The 20,544-nt window shown below is 53.4% G+C and overlaps 8 protein-coding genes across 8 annotated transcripts; 2 read left to right on the top strand and 6 right to left on the bottom strand.

Moving 5' to 3' along the window:
* Positions 1-501: 501 nt before the first annotated feature.
* apdF-13 (Aspyridones efflux protein apdF) lies at positions 502-1,910 on the top strand (the record flags this gene model as incomplete). Its single annotated transcript, XM_036638991.1, has 2 exons — positions 502-1,335; positions 1,404-1,910. 2 exons carry the CDS (start codon positions 502-504, stop codon positions 1,908-1,910), a joined length of 1,341 nt encoding a protein of 446 aa, XP_036496245.1.
* A 121-nt stretch (positions 1,911-2,031) lies between these two features.
* swnN (Oxidoreductase swnN) lies at positions 2,032-3,184 on the bottom strand (the record flags this gene model as incomplete). Its single annotated transcript, XM_036638990.1, has 4 exons — positions 2,032-2,282; positions 2,344-2,690; positions 2,742-2,974; positions 3,080-3,184. 4 exons carry the CDS (start codon positions 3,182-3,184, stop codon positions 2,032-2,034), a joined length of 936 nt encoding a protein of 311 aa, XP_036496248.1.
* An 890-nt stretch (positions 3,185-4,074) lies between these two features.
* Positions 4,075-5,139, bottom strand: CGCS363_v007140 (uncharacterized protein; the record flags this gene model as incomplete). Its single annotated transcript, XM_036638989.1, has 1 exon — positions 4,075-5,139. One exon carries the CDS (start codon positions 5,137-5,139, stop codon positions 4,075-4,077), a length of 1,065 nt encoding a protein of 354 aa, XP_036496247.1.
* Positions 5,140-7,055: 1,916 nt separating this feature from the next.
* On the bottom strand, positions 7,056-7,926 carry CGCS363_v007139 (uncharacterized protein; the record flags this gene model as incomplete). Its single annotated transcript, XM_036638988.1, has 3 exons — positions 7,056-7,250; positions 7,322-7,711; positions 7,774-7,926. 3 exons carry the CDS (start codon positions 7,924-7,926, stop codon positions 7,056-7,058), a joined length of 738 nt encoding a protein of 245 aa, XP_036495401.1.
* A 5,034-nt stretch (positions 7,927-12,960) lies between these two features.
* On the top strand, positions 12,961-13,569 carry CGCS363_v007138 (uncharacterized protein; the record flags this gene model as incomplete). The annotated part of the gene is made up of 4 exons (XM_036638987.1): positions 12,961-13,070; positions 13,124-13,259; positions 13,322-13,396; positions 13,462-13,569. The coding sequence occupies 4 exons, from the start codon at positions 12,961-12,963 to the stop codon at positions 13,567-13,569; spliced, it is 429 nt and encodes a 142-aa protein (XP_036495402.1).
* Positions 13,570-13,719: 150 nt separating this feature from the next.
* Positions 13,720-16,077, bottom strand: CGCS363_v007137 (uncharacterized protein; the record flags this gene model as incomplete). The annotated part of the gene is made up of 1 exon (XM_036638986.1): positions 13,720-16,077. One exon carries the CDS (start codon positions 16,075-16,077, stop codon positions 13,720-13,722), a length of 2,358 nt encoding a protein of 785 aa, XP_036495407.1.
* Positions 16,078-16,915: 838 nt separating this feature from the next.
* On the bottom strand, positions 16,916-17,986 carry EPHX2-2-1 (Bifunctional epoxide hydrolase 2; the record flags this gene model as incomplete). Its single annotated transcript, XM_036638985.1, has 1 exon — positions 16,916-17,986. The coding sequence occupies one exon, from the start codon at positions 17,984-17,986 to the stop codon at positions 16,916-16,918; it is 1,071 nt and encodes a 356-aa protein (XP_036495408.1).
* Positions 17,987-18,868: 882 nt separating this feature from the next.
* CGCS363_v007135 (Secondary metabolism regulator LAE1) lies at positions 18,869-20,480 on the bottom strand (the record flags this gene model as incomplete). Its single annotated transcript, XM_036638984.1, has 10 exons — positions 18,869-18,914; positions 18,974-19,393; positions 19,447-19,584; positions 19,643-19,680; positions 19,734-19,771; positions 19,827-19,956; positions 20,027-20,049; positions 20,114-20,199; positions 20,248-20,282; positions 20,343-20,480. 10 exons carry the CDS (start codon positions 20,478-20,480, stop codon positions 18,869-18,871), a joined length of 1,092 nt encoding a protein of 363 aa, XP_036495409.1.
* Between the last annotated feature and the right edge of the window lie 64 nt (positions 20,481-20,544).

The raw sequence follows: 20,544 nt of genomic DNA, 5'->3' as shown, positions 1-20,544 counted from the left end.
TCTAGCCGTCGGCGATCTGTGCTGCATAATATTCGCTGGCCATGGGTTGACAATTGAATTGAAGGCTGCGTGCGTGAGCTCGTGCGATAGTAATTGAACTTGATGATGCTCACCGCGAGTTTTGGGGTCAATTGAGACAGGGGGCGGAAGACCGGCACCTCTCCCATTCATTCGTTGAACAGGCCAAGCTTTGGAAGATAGACTCTCGGATAAGCAACTCCTGTAATCGTTGGTTTGGTTTCTGTCCTACGTGCGGCTTGTTTCCGAGTCAAGGAGGGGGTTACTTTCCCCTTTTGTTCTGCGACTTCAAGGGGATCGGTGCATGGTTTACATGAGTCACATTCGCTTGATTGCCCAGTCATCGGCGATATGAGAGATAAGGCGCGCCCATCGTTTGACATCGGACACTACGCGGAATCCTTTTTTGTGTTGTCATACAGCAAAGGTTAATTACTCCTACTTTCGATTGACGTTTGTAGCCGTACCCAAACAACGCCGACAATGCCATTGAGCTCAGAGATCCAGCGGTCAAGGTCCTCTGAGGAGCCGGTGGGATATCCTCGGCACGAGACTGCCGATCCCGAGAAGAAGAGCGCGCTGGACGGCCTACGAGACGATGAATCATTGCAATCTCCTCCAGAAATATTGACATTTCCCGATGGAGGCGCACGAGCTTGGTTGCAAGTCGTCGCTTGCAACATCACAAACCAAATTTCGTGGGGTTACCCCTCTTCATACGGCGCCTATCAAGCCTACTACACAACAACGCTGGGCCTGCCGTCAGCCCAAGTCTCGTGGGTAGGCTCGGTCCAAATATTCCTGGCTTTCGGGATCTGTGCCTTTTCGGGACGATTGGTCGATGCTGGCTACGGAAAACATGCTGTCATCGGGGGCTCTTTCATGGCCGTGACGGGTACGCTTTTGACCAGCTTCTGCACCAAGTACTGGCAGATCTTCCTAGCACAAGGGTTGTACACCGGTATCGGCATGGGTATCATGTTCATGCCAGGAATTGCCATTGTGGGGTCGTACTTCAAGCAACGAAGAACATTAGCGCTGTCAATTGCGAATGTGGGTACTGGACTTGGATCGGTCACGTTTCCGACGCTTCTCAACTACACGATACCTCACGTCGGATTCCCATGGGCAGTCAGATGCCAAGCACTCATGATGCTTGTCCTCGCCGTCATCGCCTGCACACTTCTCAAGCCTCGCCTCCCGCCGAGAAAGTCAGGGCCAATCCTGGAATTGGAGGCATTCAAGGAAAGAACTTACTCCTTCTTTGCTGCGGGCTCTTTCTTCTTCTTCCTTGCACTTTACTTCAGCTTCTTCTACGTAAGTAAATCGTGTTTACAGATGTCGATCTCTTGGAGATTAGGACCAGGGAAATTAACAGCCTCCAGATCAACACCTTCGCTCAGGTCGCTATCGGACTTTCATATACGGACTCAGTGGCACTTCTTCTGATTCTCAATGCTTCTGGAATTCCCAGCCGTGCTCTGGCTGGCATCCTAGCAGGATACGTCGGCGCGATCAACACATTCATATTCAGTAACGGGCTGGTGGGTGTGATGTACTTTGCGTGGATCGGAGTCCGCAACAGGCCTGGTTTGTACGCGTTATCTGTCATTTTCGGCATCGCCAATGGCTTCGCACAAGGTATCTTCACCCCAGCTCTGGCGAGCTTGACGGAAGACCCTCAGAAGATGGGAGTTCGCTTCGGCATGGTTGCGACAATTGTCGGCGTGGCATCCTTTGCAGGCCCGCCTATCGCCGGCGCTATTGTTGACGGAACTGGAAAGTACATTTGGGCGCAGATTTGGGCTGGAGTGGTCACGTTTTTGGCATGTCTCTTCCTGGCTGCTGCTAGGATAGCTGCTGTTGGATCCGCATGGACGGCGAAGGTGTGAAAGCAGCGCGGGACATAGCACGGGACTGCCATACAACATATTTCTATGAAATAGAGTTCAAAACTCAATCTGTACTGCTCCTTACAAAACTACTAGAAATGTTCGGCTGTTAGTTTCAACCTTAGCTCTTAGCCCAAGCCTTCTCAAGAAGCTCTTCAACTGTAGTCAGGCGCAGCTCAGGAAACATGTCATTCAGGCGGCCCTCCTTAGGCAAGGCACAAACACCGCTGACAACCATGAGACTGAATGCAACTGTCATCTGCTTCAAAAGCGCCACGGGGATGCCGCTCGACTCATCGGGAATCGACACCAAAGTTGCATCCCCGTTCTTGAGCTTCTCTACATCGTCATAGATCACATCGAACTTGGCGTCTGGGCTTGTGTCAGTCTGGCGATCTCAAAGCTCGCGCTATTTTACAGGCCCATTACTCACCGTGATACTTCTCGAGAAGGGCTATTATTTCGTTGAAAGTAGCGTCTGTGCCGCTGATTGAGGCAGTCCTGGGCCAACTAGGTTCGTCAAGAAGGCGAACAATGAAGCGGGCGAGGTCAATGGTGTATGTCATACTCATGACATCGTTTCCTGTTCCCGGAACAACTGCTTTCTTGAGAGACATGTCGATGCCAGGGCTGAACGGCATCATGTAGGAGTGGACGTTGGGCATGGCCCAGTAGTCCATGAACAATCCTGCATAGATGCGAATGTACTCCAGGCCTGAATTCTCGATCGCGTTCGCATTCGCCAGGCGGTATTGCTCGCCAAAAGACTCATTGAGGTTACTGTTTCGGTTAGTTCCGGGTATCTCTACAAGACTTCTTCAGTGGCCTTACTTCTTGTCAACAGGCGTGAAATACTCGCTGGGAACAAAGCGTTGAGTCGTCTTCGACTTATCAGCAGCCGCGATGAGGTTGATCTGAGCGTTGCTAGATTTCTCAGACTCCGGGTTCAGGGCGGAAATAACAGTGTCGATGTTGTGTTCTTCAAGGATTTTGATGAGAGCGTCGACATTTTCGTAGTCTACTTCGAGAAAGGAAGGAGCACCCGGGAGAGCGGGGGATGGAGACTTGAAAGACATCAAATCAGCTAGTATCCAGTGAATGATACAGATTTAAAGGCTGGTTTAATAGCCCCTGTGAGTAGTATCAATCATCACAATGTGTGTAGTTACCTTGCGCCCCAGCACGAAGAACTGCTGTTTTCCGCTGAGCTGCAACTGCTCCACGATGGCTCTGCCAACTCCACCCGTGCCTCCAGCGACAGCAACTATGGCCATTTTGAAATAAAGCTTAGATGAATAGAAAACGCGAAAGTGGTGGTTACAGGACGGTGGTAATTGTTGTGAGTTGTTCGGCTCTGCATTCCAGTGGTTTCTAGTTGTAGGTGAATCATCTTTGTTTATATGACTTTCGGTGAATGCTGGTAGCGGCTTTGAATCGACACGCAAGTCTGGACAGATCATTCATCTCAACGATTTCGCGGAGCGGAGCGGAGCCTTGGGTCTCTCCGCACTTCATTCATCGGCGTTGGGAACGCGCGGGATCCGCACCCGAAGGCCCGTGACTAGCTCCCGAGATTTTCGACCGCCGGCCGGTCTCCGCACCGGGGTGATTGAGAACCCCGATGAATCAAGTATGACAACATAAGTTGCAAAGACTCATATTCTGAATCAGGCTACTGCGAATGTGATTGTCCCTGAACTCAATAACTGGAACTCATCCTTCCCCGGACCTAATTCAAGTGTCAGCTTGCGGGTCCCCAAACCGGCACCTTCCGTTTAACTCCGGCAATTTGATGACACTGGGTCTCTTCCCTTTTGTTCAGGTGACTGAATGGCCGCACAGATCCGCAATGCCAAGACCCCATGCAGGTGTCGTATTCACTCAAGTTGCTGTTGATTGCGTATTTGTAGCTATTAAATAATTGCATGCTCAAGCGGCAAGCCGGACAAACCAAAAAAGAAAACAGCCAGGAAACGTGTGAAAATTGAGTAATCAATTCGTATCTATTTTGTGTGCCAACCATCTATATGCAAACGCCTTGCTATGCTACTTCCCCTGAGACCCGTCGCCCTATCGCTGCTAAATGCTTTGAACCAGCCCGAACACAAGGAAAAGAAATCCAAAAAACGCCATGATATGCAATGTTCAAGTCCCCTTATGAGACTTAAGAAGTGTAGCCGGCAGCGGCGTCAGCAGCAGTAGCCTCAGCAAGCTTAGCGGTGCCGACGGAGACGGTGGGGATCCAACCCTGGGGGTTGACATCGGTGCCGGTGGTGGCAATCTCCTCGCCAGTGGCGTTGACACCGATGGTGATGTAGCCGACCAGGCCGTCCTCAATGCTGTCACCGAGAAGAGAGACGCTGATGAAGGGGTTGTAGCCGTCCTCGCTGGCGCTGGACAGGACAGAGTCCTCGTCGTTGGTGGTGCGGTTCAGGGTCTCGAGGTGAGAAGAGTAGGGGCTGACGGCGTAGACTTGGGAGAGCAGGTCCTCCTCGAAGAAGAGCTGGCCGACGTGCTGAATGGCGCTCTGGCTGTAGGAGATACCGCTGGAGGCGTTGGCCTGGACGGCGACGTGGATGTGGGTGGAGCGGGAGACGTAGTAGCCGGGGAACTTGGTCAGGAACTCGATCATGCCGTTGGAGTCGGAGACCTGGACGCCGCGGAGGAAGGTCTCGTCGTCGGTAGTACCGTCGGAGCGCTTCTCCCAGCCGTCGAGGAGCTCGGAGGTGTCCGGGTCGATGCCCGTGAAGGAGGCATATGATCCGGTGGCGTTGCAGTGCCAGATGGAAGCGGAGGCACCCTCCAAAGGCTCACAGGTGTTGATGTCCATGACGCCAATGTCGAAGTAGAAGTCGATGCCAGGCTGGGACTCGCGGAGGTCGTGGCGGTTCATCTCACCGTCGACGCCGTAGGGGCCGAAGATGGTCTCGGGGGCCAAGAGGCAGGTGTTGTTCTGGATGGAGGTGTACTGGAGGGTGTTGCGCTTGGACATGCCGTGGCTGCTGGGGACGATGTCGCCGTTGGCGACGCGGCGCTCGTAGAGGCGCTGGGAGCGCTTGGCGATGATCTCGGCCTTGCGCTTCTCAATGGCGGCGGCACACTTGTTGGTAGAGCGACCAGCCAGGGCAGCCTCGCGTCTGATGTTCTCCTTGGTCAACTTCTCGGGGTGAGCGAAGACCTCGGTGGCCGCCAGGGAGAGGGCAGTAAGAGCGAAGGTAGTGAACTTCATTGTTGCGGTTGGCTGGAAAAGAAAAACCTCAGATGAAGTTGTTGAGACGGTTACTGGAGGAAGTGGTAAAAGTGAGAGTGGTTAAGAAGTGATTGATAGAGGTAGTGAGTGAGTGAGTGAGTGAGTGAGTTGTGAATGTGAGTGTGATGAGGATGCTGAATTGAAAGATTACTTTGTCGCGGAGAACCCTTCTTTACTTATACAAAATCCCTTCATCTTGAAGTCGTCATGGTCTATGAGCCTCGTTGCTAGCCTCTACAGTCCAGCCTCTGCCTTACGCCTCCTATCGCATGACGCCTAATTACGACCGTCCCCTGTACCGTCGGTGTTGTCCCGATAGAGTGCTGTGGGTATTGCTGCGGACGGTTAACTGGGGTGACGATTCGTAATTGACTGACGTCCCATTGGCCGACCAGCTGTATTCTCGACCTGTAGAGGCTCTCCGTGTGGCCCAGAATAGAGTGTGGTAGTAGCTTAGCATGAAATTCTACGGGCAGAATGGTAAGGGGCCGGTATAAGCCATCCGGGAGGTGGGAGGCCAAGCCGTCGGGAGGTGGGATTCGGACCCGCTCCGCGGGACTCAGCCCACCGGGGACCGGGCCCATTCCCTACCGGAGCCGAAAATTTGGACCTCGGCGACCACGAAAAGCCTCCATCGCCATCATCTCACTGACGCGTTTCCCGGTCTTACGTGACCTCGAGGCGGAATTGGCGATCCTCCTTACTCTATCCAAAATAGACGCGCCCCTCATGCACCAAGCTTTTATATGAAAGGGGGGCCTTATGGGACGAACTTTTGACAGCCAACAGGTGTAAACGTCTGATTTTTTTGCGTCTGATGGCGTATGCTGTAAGGATCTGTTTGAAGCCCAGGCATTTTGTAAGTCCAAAGGGTTCTCTGGGGTCATCGATGTGAATGGCATCCTGGCGTAACGGCATTTCCGTCTGTGCTACCATGGCCTGCCCTATGGTCCATAGGGCTAGTAGACAGACCCAAGAGCCCCTTCGACAATGATACGTTGATTTTTTGATGTTGGAATCTTTCTCGAATGGAGTCGCGTTGGCTGTAGCGTTGCCTTTTTGAGTCCAAATGGGCAAGTTTCCAGAAAGGGGATGTAGATGCTTGGCATAATGGCATAACAGCCACATGGTCGCACAATTCTTCTCAGTCGGCCTGCAATAATTGCGATTACTCTGATGTACCTTCCATCGACCGTTTCGAGGCATTCTAGCCAGCTCCATAGTTTGGCGATGCGTGTTGAACGACGCGTCGTCATAACATCCGGTGGGATGGATAGGCTGAGTAGCGTACGTAACTGTTACTAGCACCAACAACCACACATTCCCCAAATTTGCCCTACGACGGAAGAAAAGAGCGTGGAGAGTGGCGGAGTAAGTGATAACGCCCAATTGCATTTCACTACATCAACGTGATAGGATAGCCGTAGAGAACGGAAGCACCGTGATTGGCGGGTAGCTCTCTCCCACACCGAGTTCACCCTTGTGAGCAATCAAACCGAGGAACACCGTTGTACGTCTCCATCTCTGGGACGGAAGACTCCGATGGCACATATAGGACGAGGATAAATACGAAAGCCCAACGCCAAGTTTAAAAGGAGTCTAGAACCCGGTAGCAGACTGACTGCGCTCAGAATGGAGTGAAACCTGAGGTTACAGGAGTGCGGATCTGCACACCAAAGCCTTCACAAAATCCAAGAGGGCCCCCTCATGTCACGATCAATCACACAAACACCAATAATTTTCTTTGAAGAAAAAAAAGTGAATTAGCAGAGCCGAACTAACTATCTACTGCTAGAAGAAAAGGTTGTCTGATGACAGGTGGCCATCCAATTAGCTGCCCACCAGGGGTCTTGAGCCATCAGAATCTCAAAATCCGTCCAAAGAAATCTGGTCGCTTAAGCCTCGAAGTCAACCTCGCGCTTGGCAGCAGGAGCGGCGGCAGCAGCGCCAGCGGGAGGGATCTGGATGGCCATGACGCCACCGAAGGGGCCGGCGCCGTTGTTGTTGGCGATCTTGACCAAGCAGACGTTCTGCAGGTTGCCGGAGGTACCCGTGCACTGGGTGCCGTCGGGGACGGAGAAGGCCATGGGCTGTGGAGAATGGAATGTTAGCCGCTGGTTCTTATCAATTTGCACAGCATAGACATGAGAGTGTTACTTACGAAGTCCTTGTTGACGTTGGCAGCACGCTTGTAGATGGCACGCTCGAAGAGGTCACGGGCGTTCTTCTGGCCGGGGACCTGGCCGTTGGGCCTAATGTTTCCGTTGTTGCCGGGAACGTTCTGGGTGGCGGTGAGCTCGACGCCGTTGGCGAAGGAGCCGGTGCCGGTGGGGTCGAGGACAGCGCGGAGAGGGCCGGCACCGTCGGTGGTGACGACGTGGAAGGTTCCGGAGATGCTGCCGCCGGTGGAGGAGACCTGGGGAAGGGTGCCGCCGGACATGGCGTTGGCGGCGTCGATGTCGGCAACCTGGACCTTGCCGTTGCCGGTGGTGCGGCCGAGACCGTCGGTCATGATGTTCTTGCTCTTGAAGACAGTGGTGTCGACTTCAGTCTGCATTGCAAGGTGGTTAGCGCGCGTTTAATTGGCGTGAATACTGTTGTAAATAGACTAACCTTCCTGTTGGGGCCGGTGAGAGGAACAACGCCGCCCTGGTTGGCCAGAGCAGTGCCGTTGCCGCCGAGGTTGCCAGTCAGAACGACAGGCTTGCCGTGGGCGGCGACCAGGGGAGCGGCTGCGAGAGCGAAGAGGAGGGTCTTGGAAACCATTTTGATTGATTGAACGTTGGACGTTGAAAAAAGGATTTTGAGTTAATTAAAGATGGCGGGATGGCGATTAGACTGGTTTGAGAGAAATTGGAAGCGACGGAAAGTCTGACGCACGAATCAATCGGCGAGATAGAAGATAAGAAGTTAATAGAAGAGAAGAAAGAAGAAGACACTGCTGAAGAATAGAGAGGAACACGAACTGAAGGGCGGACGATCTCGAGATCTTTATACTCGAGCTTAAAAGGTGATGTCTACAGTCTCTACTCTTTGGGGGAAATATGTTTGTACGCCAAGAGTCGCGTCCCGAGAGCTCGTAGCTCCGCGGCTAGACATGCCGACCCATGAACCCTTCCCTAGTCCTTCGTCCTCGATTCAGACAATTCGGCGAGCCCTTCAAACCAGACCTATCCCCAATAGGGTCAGGGACGAAGCGACAGGTGCCCCCCATCGTGTCTGAGGCACGTGAAACGTCGCGAGATCTTCAACGTCGCTAGCCCTGCGGCGGGTGGTTGGTGGGGGGGAGGGGCTCGCGGGGAGAGGCGATTGATGTGAGTGAGCATGTGTGTAGGTCCATCCCAATATCGACAAGGCTCTTTTTCGGGCGACATCCGTGGCATTCAACGGCGCAGCGATGGCAGCGCGCTAAAGAGACTCAGGCAAAACCTGCCGTTGGAGGGGCCTACCTTACCGCAGATCCTTCAGCTGAGGGACACACGCAGCGCATGCAGGCCAAACACACCTTATCTGCATGTCCTAAGAAGCCTGACGTGCCAACGAGCGAATCACAGCTCTTTCCGATGTAGAATGAGGGAATGTCGAAAGCATGATGTTAAGATTGTCAATTGTCATATTTGAGCCCATGTCTTTGGCTCTTCCTACCTTAATGTTAAAAGGAGTTTTAATTATTGTTGTTGAAGTTGTTAATGTCTGTTACTGACAGCCCAACCCCGCGCGCGTGAACCGTGTCATTGATTTCATCTGAGGGGGGGCTCAATTGGCGCCGAACCTGTAAGCCGAACTCGTACGCCGAACCTGCATCAGCCGAAAAAGCCACAAACCACCCTTCCAAAATCTCCTCGGTTTCTGAACCGCGGCGCTCTGACGAAATAATTTCCCCGAGGAACTGTCTGCCGACGGCACTGTCATTGCTCGTTGTCTATTGCCGCTCTCGCTACCGTTCTCCACCATCGAAAAGGACGATCTTGAAACGCCTGTTAGGCCGCGTTGGGAAATGGGAAACTGTAGTCGGGGAGCGCGGGCTGCTCACCCCGGACGCATATTGTTTCACTTGCCAAGAGCACCATCACCTTAGCGGGGCTCCTTCGACGACAACTTGCGGCTCAATTGGCCGTCAGATCTGGCACATTTCGCAGAGATGAGATGAAGCTGAAGGGCGCTGGGAGACACAGAGAGAGAAGGAGAGGGGAGACGAGATGCAACGCATGACGGCCTGAGGTATTGGACGACACTGACACGCGCGTGTCATCTGTCGCCTGTCACCTGTCATCCGTCATGCTCGAACCTGCTGCTCGCTGTCTCTGTGACCTGTCCGGCGTGTGTGCACTGCATGCCTTTTCCTTTCGCCTCTTTCGCGCTGAACTTGCTAAGCCCGCGGGCTCCCTGCCCCGCTCCCCTTGTCGCATCCCCTTCGCCGCCCACCCCTTTCGTCCCTCGCCCGCGTCTGAATAGTTGCTAGGTCTGAACTGTTTGGCCGAATGAACTGTGGCTGTGATGAGACTTTGCACAGACCAGATGACGCCGCTGGGAGCTGTCAAACTCGGGTGTTTTTGCCGTTGTCGTTCCCTCGGTAAATCGCCAAGGCACTTGACTTGCCAAGACACGCGGCGACGAACACATCGCTTCGTGCCGAGAACTGGCTGTAAGGCTGCAATAGAAAGCGCGAAGGAAATGGCAAAAGCTTAGTAGGTTGGGTGCTGTTGGTGAGGTACTGATCGTCTACAGCATTAGGAGATTTTCCCGTGTCTAGGTTGATCGACGCCGATCTTCCAACCTACCCAGAGAAACAACCCCTTCGCTCCTTTTTCGGTTGTACTGCCGAATCCAATGATTTTCCCACCTTGCAAATCCGGAGACGAGACAGCGAGGGAAGAAGAAAAAAATGGGCAACTTGAAGCATGCGGAAACCAGGCTAGCGCAGGTCGCATCCTCACTGGCGGTAAGCCGGCATCACCCCTGTCGAGCCAGGGGCCCGACTCGAGGACATCAAGGATGCACGAGGTTTGTCAGAAAACCTCCCCCATCCACTTTCGTGTCTCAAAGCAGCCATACATCATGGGTTAAGGCCAGAGACCCAGTCGACCAGCAGCCCAACACCATGGCGCCTCAAACGACAACGTCAGATCTCCCTGCCCACACGTGTGTCCCATAATATCCCTCGAATCAACGACATCACCGCCGTCTCCACCGCGATCCAAAACAGCAAAACTACCCTCTGCCAGAGGTCTGTAGACTCTGAGAACGAATCGCGCACCGTTTGTCGGGGGCTTCCAGAAAGCCATCGCTTACCAACCTGGCTTCCATATGGATGGGGGGGATGGCCAGCCATGGAGGTCGCCATCATTTGTCCCATGCCCCCTATCCATACTGAAATGCCCTGTTTCGCATCGTCTGAAAAGTGGCACTTGCGATGGAATCAACCTGCCCCCCTTTCGAGGTGCGTGAAAGTCCGGACCGTTGACATTGACATTGCCAAGTCGGGATGATTACCCAGCTTCTGACCCAAAGTCCAAAGTTGATGATCCCTACTTGGTCTCTCCCGCGGTCTCATGCGAAAATGCCGCAACAGAAGGGCCGCTTACAGAGAAGAATCTGAGGGGACCTCTTGTGTGTGTGTCCCACACCACACTCTTGATGCTTCACTGCCACCACAATACAAGCTCATAGCCAACAAACAGATCGACAAAACTTACAGCATAATTCGTAGTCGTCGACCGCCAAGCCGCGTCAAAGGTGCCGACCCGTCTCACTCGGCGGGGCTGGATGTTCAACTGCAACCCATCTGTTCCATGCCGGAGAAGGAGGAGATGCGCTTTTCAACATTGCCCACACCGAGACTCACTGCAGGAATGCAAGATCTCCGCTGGCTGCTAGGTTTGCTCCTGCCCTTTCTGCGTACGCGATGATGATCTCGTTTGGATCACATTGTCGTTTGGCTCAACTATCATGAGGCCTGATTTTGTTTCGGTCATGGATGCCATATTCTCTATTCTGCCAATTATCGGAGGTAGAGACCATACACTCGAAAACATCACGCTGATCAAATGCCAATGATGAGTGACGTACTAGAGGAAAGTGTAATTGCTCTTTGACCTTCCTCCTCTGAGCAACATATGCTATGTGTGAAGATAGCTGTGTCATGCTGCCGAGCCTCAAATGTACGATCGGGGAGCTGATTTTAGCTACAGAATTTTTGTTTTTGGGGCCAATGCACAAGATGTACTATGATGAACTCTAGCTTCCTGCTTTACTTGAGACTTTGTTTTGCATGCATGCAGACCTTTTGCAATAGACATACTGAGTAGAGTTATTTGCATGTCTAAATACGAGAACGTCGCACTTCAGATGACCCCGTGTATATATAAAGCAGAAAATTGGTGAAACAGGGGGTGATTGACCCCTGTGCTGCAGCATTCGTATTGAGTGCGACCCAACAGGCCTGTTAAAACACTTCGTTCACTTTCATAGCCACTGGTATTCTTTGAGCCTAAAGCGGTATGCATCGACAGGTTTTGGCCGCCAATGAAATCAAGTTCTTTGGCCAACAGTGAAACTCGACGGTCTGTGGCGGTTTCTCCTTCGAAGAACCCCCAATGGGCTCGAAAGACACCCTTCTATTCCCCCTTTGATTTGATTATGAGTAGCAAAGTTGAGAAAGATGACCACTGTGAATTCGAGGCAAATCGTCAGTGGGTGACTGCGTCATTGCGCAGCCGTAATGGATGAAATGAAGCAGCGATGGCGCATGGATTGTATTAAATACTAGACTGGCCGCTAGAGAGACTTGTTTCTCAATGCGCTTCATCGGGCCTGCGTGAAGCCATCAGGAGTCTATCTGCTTTCCTCACGATTGTCGGTGAGTGCACTCGCCGGAAGACGGCGTGGTACAAAGGCCCACGGCCCCGACCCGTCCGGGCTCGCGCTAGTTCGGCACTGGCCGGTTCGGTCCGTCAACCGTCGCAAGCTCGGCGCAGTTCCCTCCACGCGGGCCTGGGCCCGACACGGCGTTTCTCGGCGTTCGGATCTGGAGAAGCTAGCTGCATGCAGGGGTCCAGCGGCAGTTATCATGCACCGCCCGCCGGCTGATCCATAAGATAGCGAATGCTCGTCTGTGGGTTGCTTCCGAGTACCCAAACATCGGAATTCGAAAAGAATATTAGTTCAACGTACTTGAAAATGGTCATTGAAAGCTGTCTAGCTTGATGCTGAGGTCCAAGTACCGCCAAGCCTGGGCGCGACGCTAATGGAAGTTGCCAAGCCTGTGACAACCGCATGGACTCAGATCGGATGGCTAGGATCATGGTCACCGCCTCTCAAGAAAATTCACGATTATCATGTTAGGCGAATGGGGAAATTTAGAAGTCTGTTGTAATGAAGTCTGATGAATTTACTAGATAGGTTGGAGTGTATCGATAATGTCATTGGTGAAGGAAGACATGCCCCGCTCGTCAGGCCCCACTACCCCGGCTCGCACGACATCAGATAGGCGGCGGATGATCTACCCGTACCTCGACCGGGATGGAGACACCGCCGGGTCGGCTCCCGATATCATCAACGGCAACCCCAACACCCCGAGAATGCTCCGAGTTGTCTCTCGGAACTGCAACCGACGACGACTGTAAGTCGTGGTATAAGTATGTAATTCTTTATCGGGACCAACCAAGTTTATCGTGCGTTTAATCAATTCTATGGAAGTTTTTGAGAGAATCATCAAAAGTAAGACCCCCCTTGTATCCGGCGTCTGCTTTTGGGCAGCAGAACCATGCCACGAGGTCGTATACATGTTTGCTTACTGTGATGGTCGTCAAAGTGTCGAGCCTCGTTCCTCTTACCATCATCAAGGGCGCGGGCCACGAGTTCATCCCCCTCCCCGAGGGTGAGAACGCCACCGTTGCCGACTTCCACTCGTATGTTTCTTCCAGCCCACTGGTTCACATGACGAAGCCTGACGTCCCAATAGGATCCGCACAGAGACCACCGACTCTCCCGCCCACTTCACGTCGGGCTTCTACAAGATTGTCGCCGGCCCTTCCCGCCCCGCCCACTACACCTTTGAGGAGACCAAGTACGTCCTCAGTGGTCAGATCGACATCTTGGTAAGTTGCATCTCAATGAGCAGACCATGAGACCTTGACACTAACAAACACGTTTTTGATAGGACGAGGCCACTGGTATCACTCACCACCTCGTACCCGGTGACTTTGCCTTTTTCCACGTCGGATCCAAGGTCCAGGTTCGTATCCTCCTTTTACCTCATCATTACAGGCTGGAAGGCTAACTTACGTGTCTGCATCTTAGTTCTCAACCAAGTCCGAGGGTCTGGCGTTCTACGCGGTAACTCGACCAGTACGAGTTCCCCACCCGAACCTGCAGGGCAGAGAGGAAGACGTCAAGTCCAAGCTGTAAAATAATTAGAAAGAGCAAACTCTTACAAATGAGTCATGAAATTCACGTCTGAGCATTAATCCTGCAAACACTTGCCGTGCATGAGAAGTCACGTCACTTTCAACAACAAGATGTACGTCGAAACCAGAAATACACATTATCATCTAAACATTATCTACCCGCCGGCCTTCCGCGGAAATCATTATTCCCCAAGTTACCAGACACCAGCCCCGAGTTCGCAGCCTCCGGGTCATGCCGTTTCGTGCCCAGATCCAAGAAACCAGGGTCTGTTCCGCCGTGGAACCGCACCCACATCCGTCCCGACTCCTGCTGGATCCTGTCCAGCTCCGGCGCCGCGCGGCCATTCTCCCGGAAGAACGACATGTTCCTCGCCAGTCTCCCGCCATCCCTCGGCTGGCCCGGTTCGCTCGTAGCGCTAGGGCCGATTCCGGCTTGCGGACCCATTTTATCATGCAGCCCGAAGAAGAGCAGCGGGAGCACGTTGCCCTTCCACACCGGCTGCTCCGGGTCGGTGTAGTTCTTGATGATGACCCAGCCAAGGAGGAAGGCGCAGCAGGCGACGAGGACGGCGGGCAGCGCAATGTACTTGCTGTCGAAGTAGGTGCACGTGCTACTCGCCCATACTTCGCCGAGTGCCTGGGCGCCCCGGTTCTTGAGGGCGTCGACGCCCCGATGGATGTCGGGACCAAGACCCGTCATGCGGAACTTGTTGGTGACGGCCCATGCAAAGCTGTCTATGGCGCTGGTCAGACTGGCTACCGTCGCATTCTTCTCGGCCCACAACGGCGTCAGCCACCATGACTCGAAGCAGTTGAGATGGCCGCTCTGCATGTTGTCGTATCTACAAGTGGCGCTAAAGAGATCGACGCTGAGGAAACTGGACAACGCCGAAAAGAATGTGCCGTCCATCTTGTACAGACAGGCGTTAGGTACCAGGCGGATGTCATTGTCGGCGATGGTATAGTTCGTCCAGGTGCGTCCCGGGACGTCGAGGGCGTCGCTCTGATTGTTGAAGTCGTACCAGGTGCCGTCGTCAAGCACGCATGGGCTCCGGCGGGCTGTGTAGTTACCGTATCCCGAGTAATAATACGAGCCCTGAGATCCAAGCTCGGCCTTATTGGGTACCGCCGTCGTGGTACGGACGAGCTTCTCTGTCAGAGTGTTGTTCTCGTACTGGGCGAAATACTCCTTCATGCAAGGGTACAGAACGCACGAGGCGGCGATGTAGTCTCCGAGATCACCATAGGAGTTCATATTTGTTTCGGTGACGCGATGCGGGCACTCGAGCTTGGGTATCCCCGTCGAGTTGTCCGACGTGCAAGGCGAGCTCGAGATCATGAGCATGCTAAAGTTCGCAAGCGAGACTGCCGACGCCGCCGCAAAATCCTCAGTAAAGAGACTGGTGTACGCGCTGAGGTTGCTGTACCCCATCCACATGTAATTGCCAGACATGATGTTGATGAAAGCGCCTTGATCAGGCAGCGTGATGTTGCTCACGTTGTTGGGCCCGCTGACGAAGCTCGTCGTGTCAATGCACTTGCTGCACATGCCGATGCTCGCGTGCGTGACGCCTGTGCCGTAGTCCGGCCATGTGCAGTTACCACTGGGGCAGCTGACTTGGACGTTGCTGTACTGGCTGTTTGGGTCTGTGATGCCCTGGATCATGGTACTCTTCATGTCCACCTCGATCTCATATGAGCCCGCACCCACTCGGTAGTAAGCTGATGATCCGGGGACATAGTTGGCAGCCGGAATGGAAGAGTTGATATGGTCCTGCAACATAGGACATGTGCTGGTTCTGACGGCTTGCTGTGTGACGGGGCCGACGGACAAACTGGCGATGGTTACCAACGCGGCCCCAATGGCAAGCAGGCCAGCAGATGTAAATCCCATGTTCCATATCAACACCGCCAGGAGTTTCATGGAGCCGAGGATAGACCGACTGGCCGCATCAAAGTCCTGCAGGTGGTGAAGCGGGCGCGTCTGCTCAGTGAACCAAGTCCACTTGATCTGGCCGATGATCTCCGCAACAGCGGCGACGATGGCCGCCCGAAGAAAGGTCGACAGAAAGGCAATGGCGGAGTTGAGGTTGATCTCGAACGGCCATTCTGGCATGTAGCGGCCATCGTAGTACGCGAGGAGGGCGATGATGGCAACGAGAAGGCCGACCGCGACGAACACCGTGAGGAGCTCGAGGGCCCAGTAGCTAAGCACATGGCGGGTATGGCTTGGCCTCGGACTCGGACTGACTGAAGGTTGGCGTTGAAATGGCGGGCCAGCTGCGGGCGGCGGATGCAACGACGTGGGGGGCGGTTTCTTGGCTTCGTCCTCGCCGTGGAAGGGCCACTGAGGAGACTGCTTGTCGTCCTCTACCTCCTGGAAAGGCCACCTATGTTCTGGCACGGCATTTTGTGCGGAGCCGTTCGCGGGCGCGTGTTGTTGTGGTTGTTGATGAAAGGTCGGCGAGGGCCGGTCTTCGAGCTCCCAGGCCTTTTGCGACGATGCCATGCTCAAACAGGTGCTTTCCGCCCAGAATCGTTGCGGTTAAGGTTGAAGCATGGAAATACTAAACCGAGGTGCTCTGAGCACATTCAGCCTTAAGCAAGAAGGACAACAAGTGCCCTTCATTGTTGGGATGGGCGGGCGCCCCTAAAGAGACGGAAAATATTCAAGCTTGTCACGAAGGTTGATCATAAAGAACCGAAATTAGAGGCTCCATAGAAGCAGACCTACCCCGGCCATCAGGATGATTAACCTTAGACGCACAAACAACAACCTCACCTCTGAATCGTCGACGACCACGCGTCAATGCTCGGATAAAAACATGGAAAATATGTCAAATTCAATTGAGTCGTCAGCGCTACACTGGTCCAATCCATTTGCGTAAAGCTCACTTTTCTGCCCAGGCTGCTTCATCCTCAATCAGGTCCTCCGTTAGGATGATCGGCCATCGTCCAGTTCCCCGGGCGCCCCGACACATGGATAGGTCCAGCCTTAAACTCCACGAAGAGTTCGTGATCCAATGAGAAGCATCATGTCGATTGTTTCATATCCAGCAGTATCCACACAAGCAACAAGCGAGTTGGTCGGACCTGGGACCTGACTCGAGAAATTCTCCCATGACGATAGCTAGCTGACGATCCATTTCGATCACCGCCTTACCCAAATAGCGATGCGCTTTCGCGGTGGCAAATTATCGTGTTCATAAACGTGCGCCGGCACATCTATCCGTTCGGACAATCACGGTCACCGGTGGCCGAAAGAGTATGGCAAACGCGTAGGCTAGAACTGCACTGAATTCGTGTCGTCGTTTCTGAATAAGATCATAAACCTACAGACTATCCTCTCACTTGCGCGACACAAACGGTGTCTTCCAGTAGCCGGGGAAGTGCGTGGGCAGCTTCTGAGCAATCCACCTCACGAGTGCCGCGTTGGTCTCCTCCGGCTTCTCCATCGCAACCCAGTGCCCCGCCTCGATGCTCACCTCGGTGAGGTCATCGCACAATTCCCGCATGGGCTCACTCAATCTCGAAATGGAAGTATCGCAGACGCTGTCCCATCGTGCCTCCACAAAGAGGACGGGGTACGACAGCCGGCCCCCGTTCGGTGCCTTGAGGTTGTACGCCTTGTTGGCGGGGTGGTTGCGGTAGTAATCATTCGGGCCCTCGAAGCCGTTCTTCTCAAACTCTGCGACCATGCGATCAAACGCCGGCTTGTCGTCCTTGAACAGCGTCGACTCGAAGGGCGTGTCTGGCGCCTCTGGGAGGCCGCCGAACCAGCCCCCGGTCTTCCGAACTGACGCGGTAAAAGCGGGCTTGCCGTAGGTCTGCGGACTTCCGCCTCGGTAGAACAGCTTGACGGTGTTGGTGACGTTGGCCGCTAGCTGGCTGGCACTGGCTTCAGGCTGCTCGGTGTGGAAGGCCTGGTAGTCCCATTGAGCGAGCGGGTACTGGTCCTCGGGATACAGTTCGCGGTTGGAAAGAGCGGCGAGACCCTCCAGGCCATTCGCGAGGACTTGGTACGGGACCGTCATGCAGCACACGCCCACGCACTTCTCCGGGTGTTGCGCGGCGAAGCCCCAGACGAGGCCGGCACCCCAGTCGTGTCCGATCCACACCGCCTTGTCACGGCCAAGGTGGGCGAGCAGGGCCAGCATGTCCGATACATGGTGCTCCAACGCGTAGGCGGAGGTTTCCTTGGGCACGCTGGATCGTCCGTAGCCGCGGGTGTCGGGCGCGATCGTGCGGAAGCCGAGCGCGGCGAGGGCGAGGAGCTGAGGCTTCCACGACTCGCCGTTGGCGGGCCAGCCGTGGATGAAGATGACCAGCGGTCCCTGAGATGGGCCAGCAGACCAGTAGAAGGTGGTCTTGTCACCGCTGTGGGTGAAGGTGTTCTCGGTGAGCGTTGTCGAGGCCATAGCGGGGTATATTTGTTGGACCTCGGTGAAGATTGAGATCGGATGAAGATGGTGGACTTGATACTTTGTACAGGACCTAAGGACAATATTTATAATGATGGGTCGCGGTGAGGGGAATCCTGTTACACATACCCACTTCTCCTCTTTAGGCACGTCGTATGTCGATTTCGCGTCGCCAATGCAAGTTTCTTACTCAGATGAACGCAAGTCCCTTATTCCACACCGTAACATCCGGTGCGAAAAGTGGAGTCATCCTCACATCTACGGATCTTGGCTTCGATGTGAATTCTCTACTAGCGTTACCAAGAACCGAGGCAAACCTTATTGACTACAAATTAGGAAATATGTTTCATCTGCTAGCTACGGCAGATGGGCCATTTGTGATATCAGGCTGACTGATACGATGACCAACAGGCATCGGCGCCGTGGAGTTGAGCTGCTTATGAACGTCTGATGTCAGGTCATCCAATGAAAAGCAAGACGTTGCTGCATGAGACATAGTAGCTCTTACCGGCGGGATGTCGCATTACAAATGGAAGCGGTCGCAATATCAGGTCTTGGCGGATGCGGGTTTTGATCCAGGGAATCAGAACTCAGAAACTCTGCTGGAGACCCGGGTTCTCGGGGACTTGTCATGCCCGTCGTTGATCAACTTCGCGCAAGCTGGAAGAGGGAAAGGTTCCCACCAAGCCAAATCACTTGAAGCTTCCATTGATGTCTGGTTTCATACCTCAATTCTCTCAAATATTCTCCCGGAAATGTGCCATGACCTTTCAACTAAGCTCTGCTAGAGTGTAAAAAAAACATTGACAGGAGGACTTTGTCTGTGATAAAGAATCGCCAGACCTCGTCCTAAATTACTGATTCCAACAAATGACTGCATTAACCATTCCTCTTGGTCTCGGGCTTTTGTGCGTAGACCACATGGCTACGAGATATACTTCATCAGCAAAACAGTCGCACCAACTCTGTTGACGATATACTCACAGGTTGTAGTAGGCATGGAATGCCGGAGCCTTGAGCTCTTTGCGGACCGACATCAACAAAACTTGAACCTCTTCCTTTGTCCACCCGAGAACACTGCAGAACATTCGCAGTGTAAAGCCCTCCAAGCCATCGAGGAGCATGATCATATTGGTCATTCCTACGTCCTTGTAGTAGGGATCCTTTGGCCAAGGTCCAATGGGCAATTTGAACACCTGATGTTTGATGTTAGTAAACCCAGCTTCTTTAGCCCAGCCCTCCAGTTTGGGACCCGGGCAAGGTTCTCGTCCAATTGATTTAAAGCCATCAAGGAAGTCCTTGGTCCACTTCGAAGTGTGATGATCGTCAGTCAGCGAGCCATCGTCTGATCTGTACAAGAGATCGTAGTCTTGAAATTCTACCCATCCGCCAGGGTTTGTGTTTCTATAATACCGGTTTGTCAGCGTTCTGTCTGGATGCCTATTTATGTAACTCACTCGTAGATTCTCGACATGAGCCTTGGCCAATCCGAGATGGATGCTGCCATGTACCGGCAGAAGATGAAATCAAACTTCTCGTTGTAGATCCATTCGCTTTCGACGTCATCGACCTCAAATTTGACATTGGGTGGCACCCTATTGCATCGTCAGTCAAGCACACGGGATGTCACATCTCTCTGAGAGCTATCATTACCATTTGGGCTGAATAGCACTCAAATCGTTACCGATGACCTTATCAATCTATTAGCCCGGCCCGGAGAAGCAGCTGACTTGTTTAAATATACCTCTGCGTTGGGGAACATATCCGATGCCTCGATGGCCCCTGTTATGTTCGTCAGACTTGATAGGTACGGGTGGCAATGACACGTCGCACGTACAGATACCTGTACCGGTTCCAATGTCAAGGATGCGATGGGTCTTCTCTTTCGGGACAGGGGCCAGAAAAAGCTTTCTTCCGATGGTTTTGAGTATCAGCATATGATTGAAGTCAAGTCGGTCCATTTCGCTCTGTGCGTGCACCGCAGGTTCTCATTAGCAAGTATGTAAGAGGGGCGTGGTTCAACAGTCTCAAGTGTACCTCATCGTTGGGAGCAAAGTAGGCTTTCATCACGTCAGCATTCGGGATTGACAGCAGCAGCAGAGTCCGCAACTTTGCGTCACTTACAGCCAGCCCGAAAAGCATGATAACGTCGGCCATTCTCGGTCGGGTAGTCAAGTACGCTTTCAGACAGAGATGCCGAGTAAGTTGAACTAAGTCATCAGTATACTAGCTTGATATCAGACACTGAAGGCTCTCACATTCGGCTATCGATCGTTGAAGCTGTATCGGATTGCTGTACCACATGTCAACAAAGTCCATCATCACAAACTGAAAAGTAAAAGGGTCCACGCACATGCTCCGCCTCATCTACATCAAGGGCCCCAGGCGCGAGATTTCTCGCGGCTTCCGGTGAGTCTCCTGAAGCAGGTGATGCTGTCTGCGATGTCGCCGCCAAGTCTGGCCCGGTGGTGTTCCTCTGCGCCTCTGCCATGCTGTCAATTTGGATTTCGTAAGAAGCGATCGTCACGGGATTGAAAGAATGCTGTTTGCAAGCT

This window comes from Colletotrichum siamense, assembly GCF_013390195.1.
Source record: "Colletotrichum siamense strain Cg363 chromosome Unknown KSG_Cg363_contig04, whole genome shotgun sequence".
Taxonomy (NCBI): domain Eukaryota; kingdom Fungi; phylum Ascomycota; class Sordariomycetes; order Glomerellales; family Glomerellaceae; genus Colletotrichum; species Colletotrichum siamense.
The sequence above is the reverse complement of the archived record's forward strand: the minus strand, read 5'-3'. Positions and strand labels throughout refer to the sequence as shown.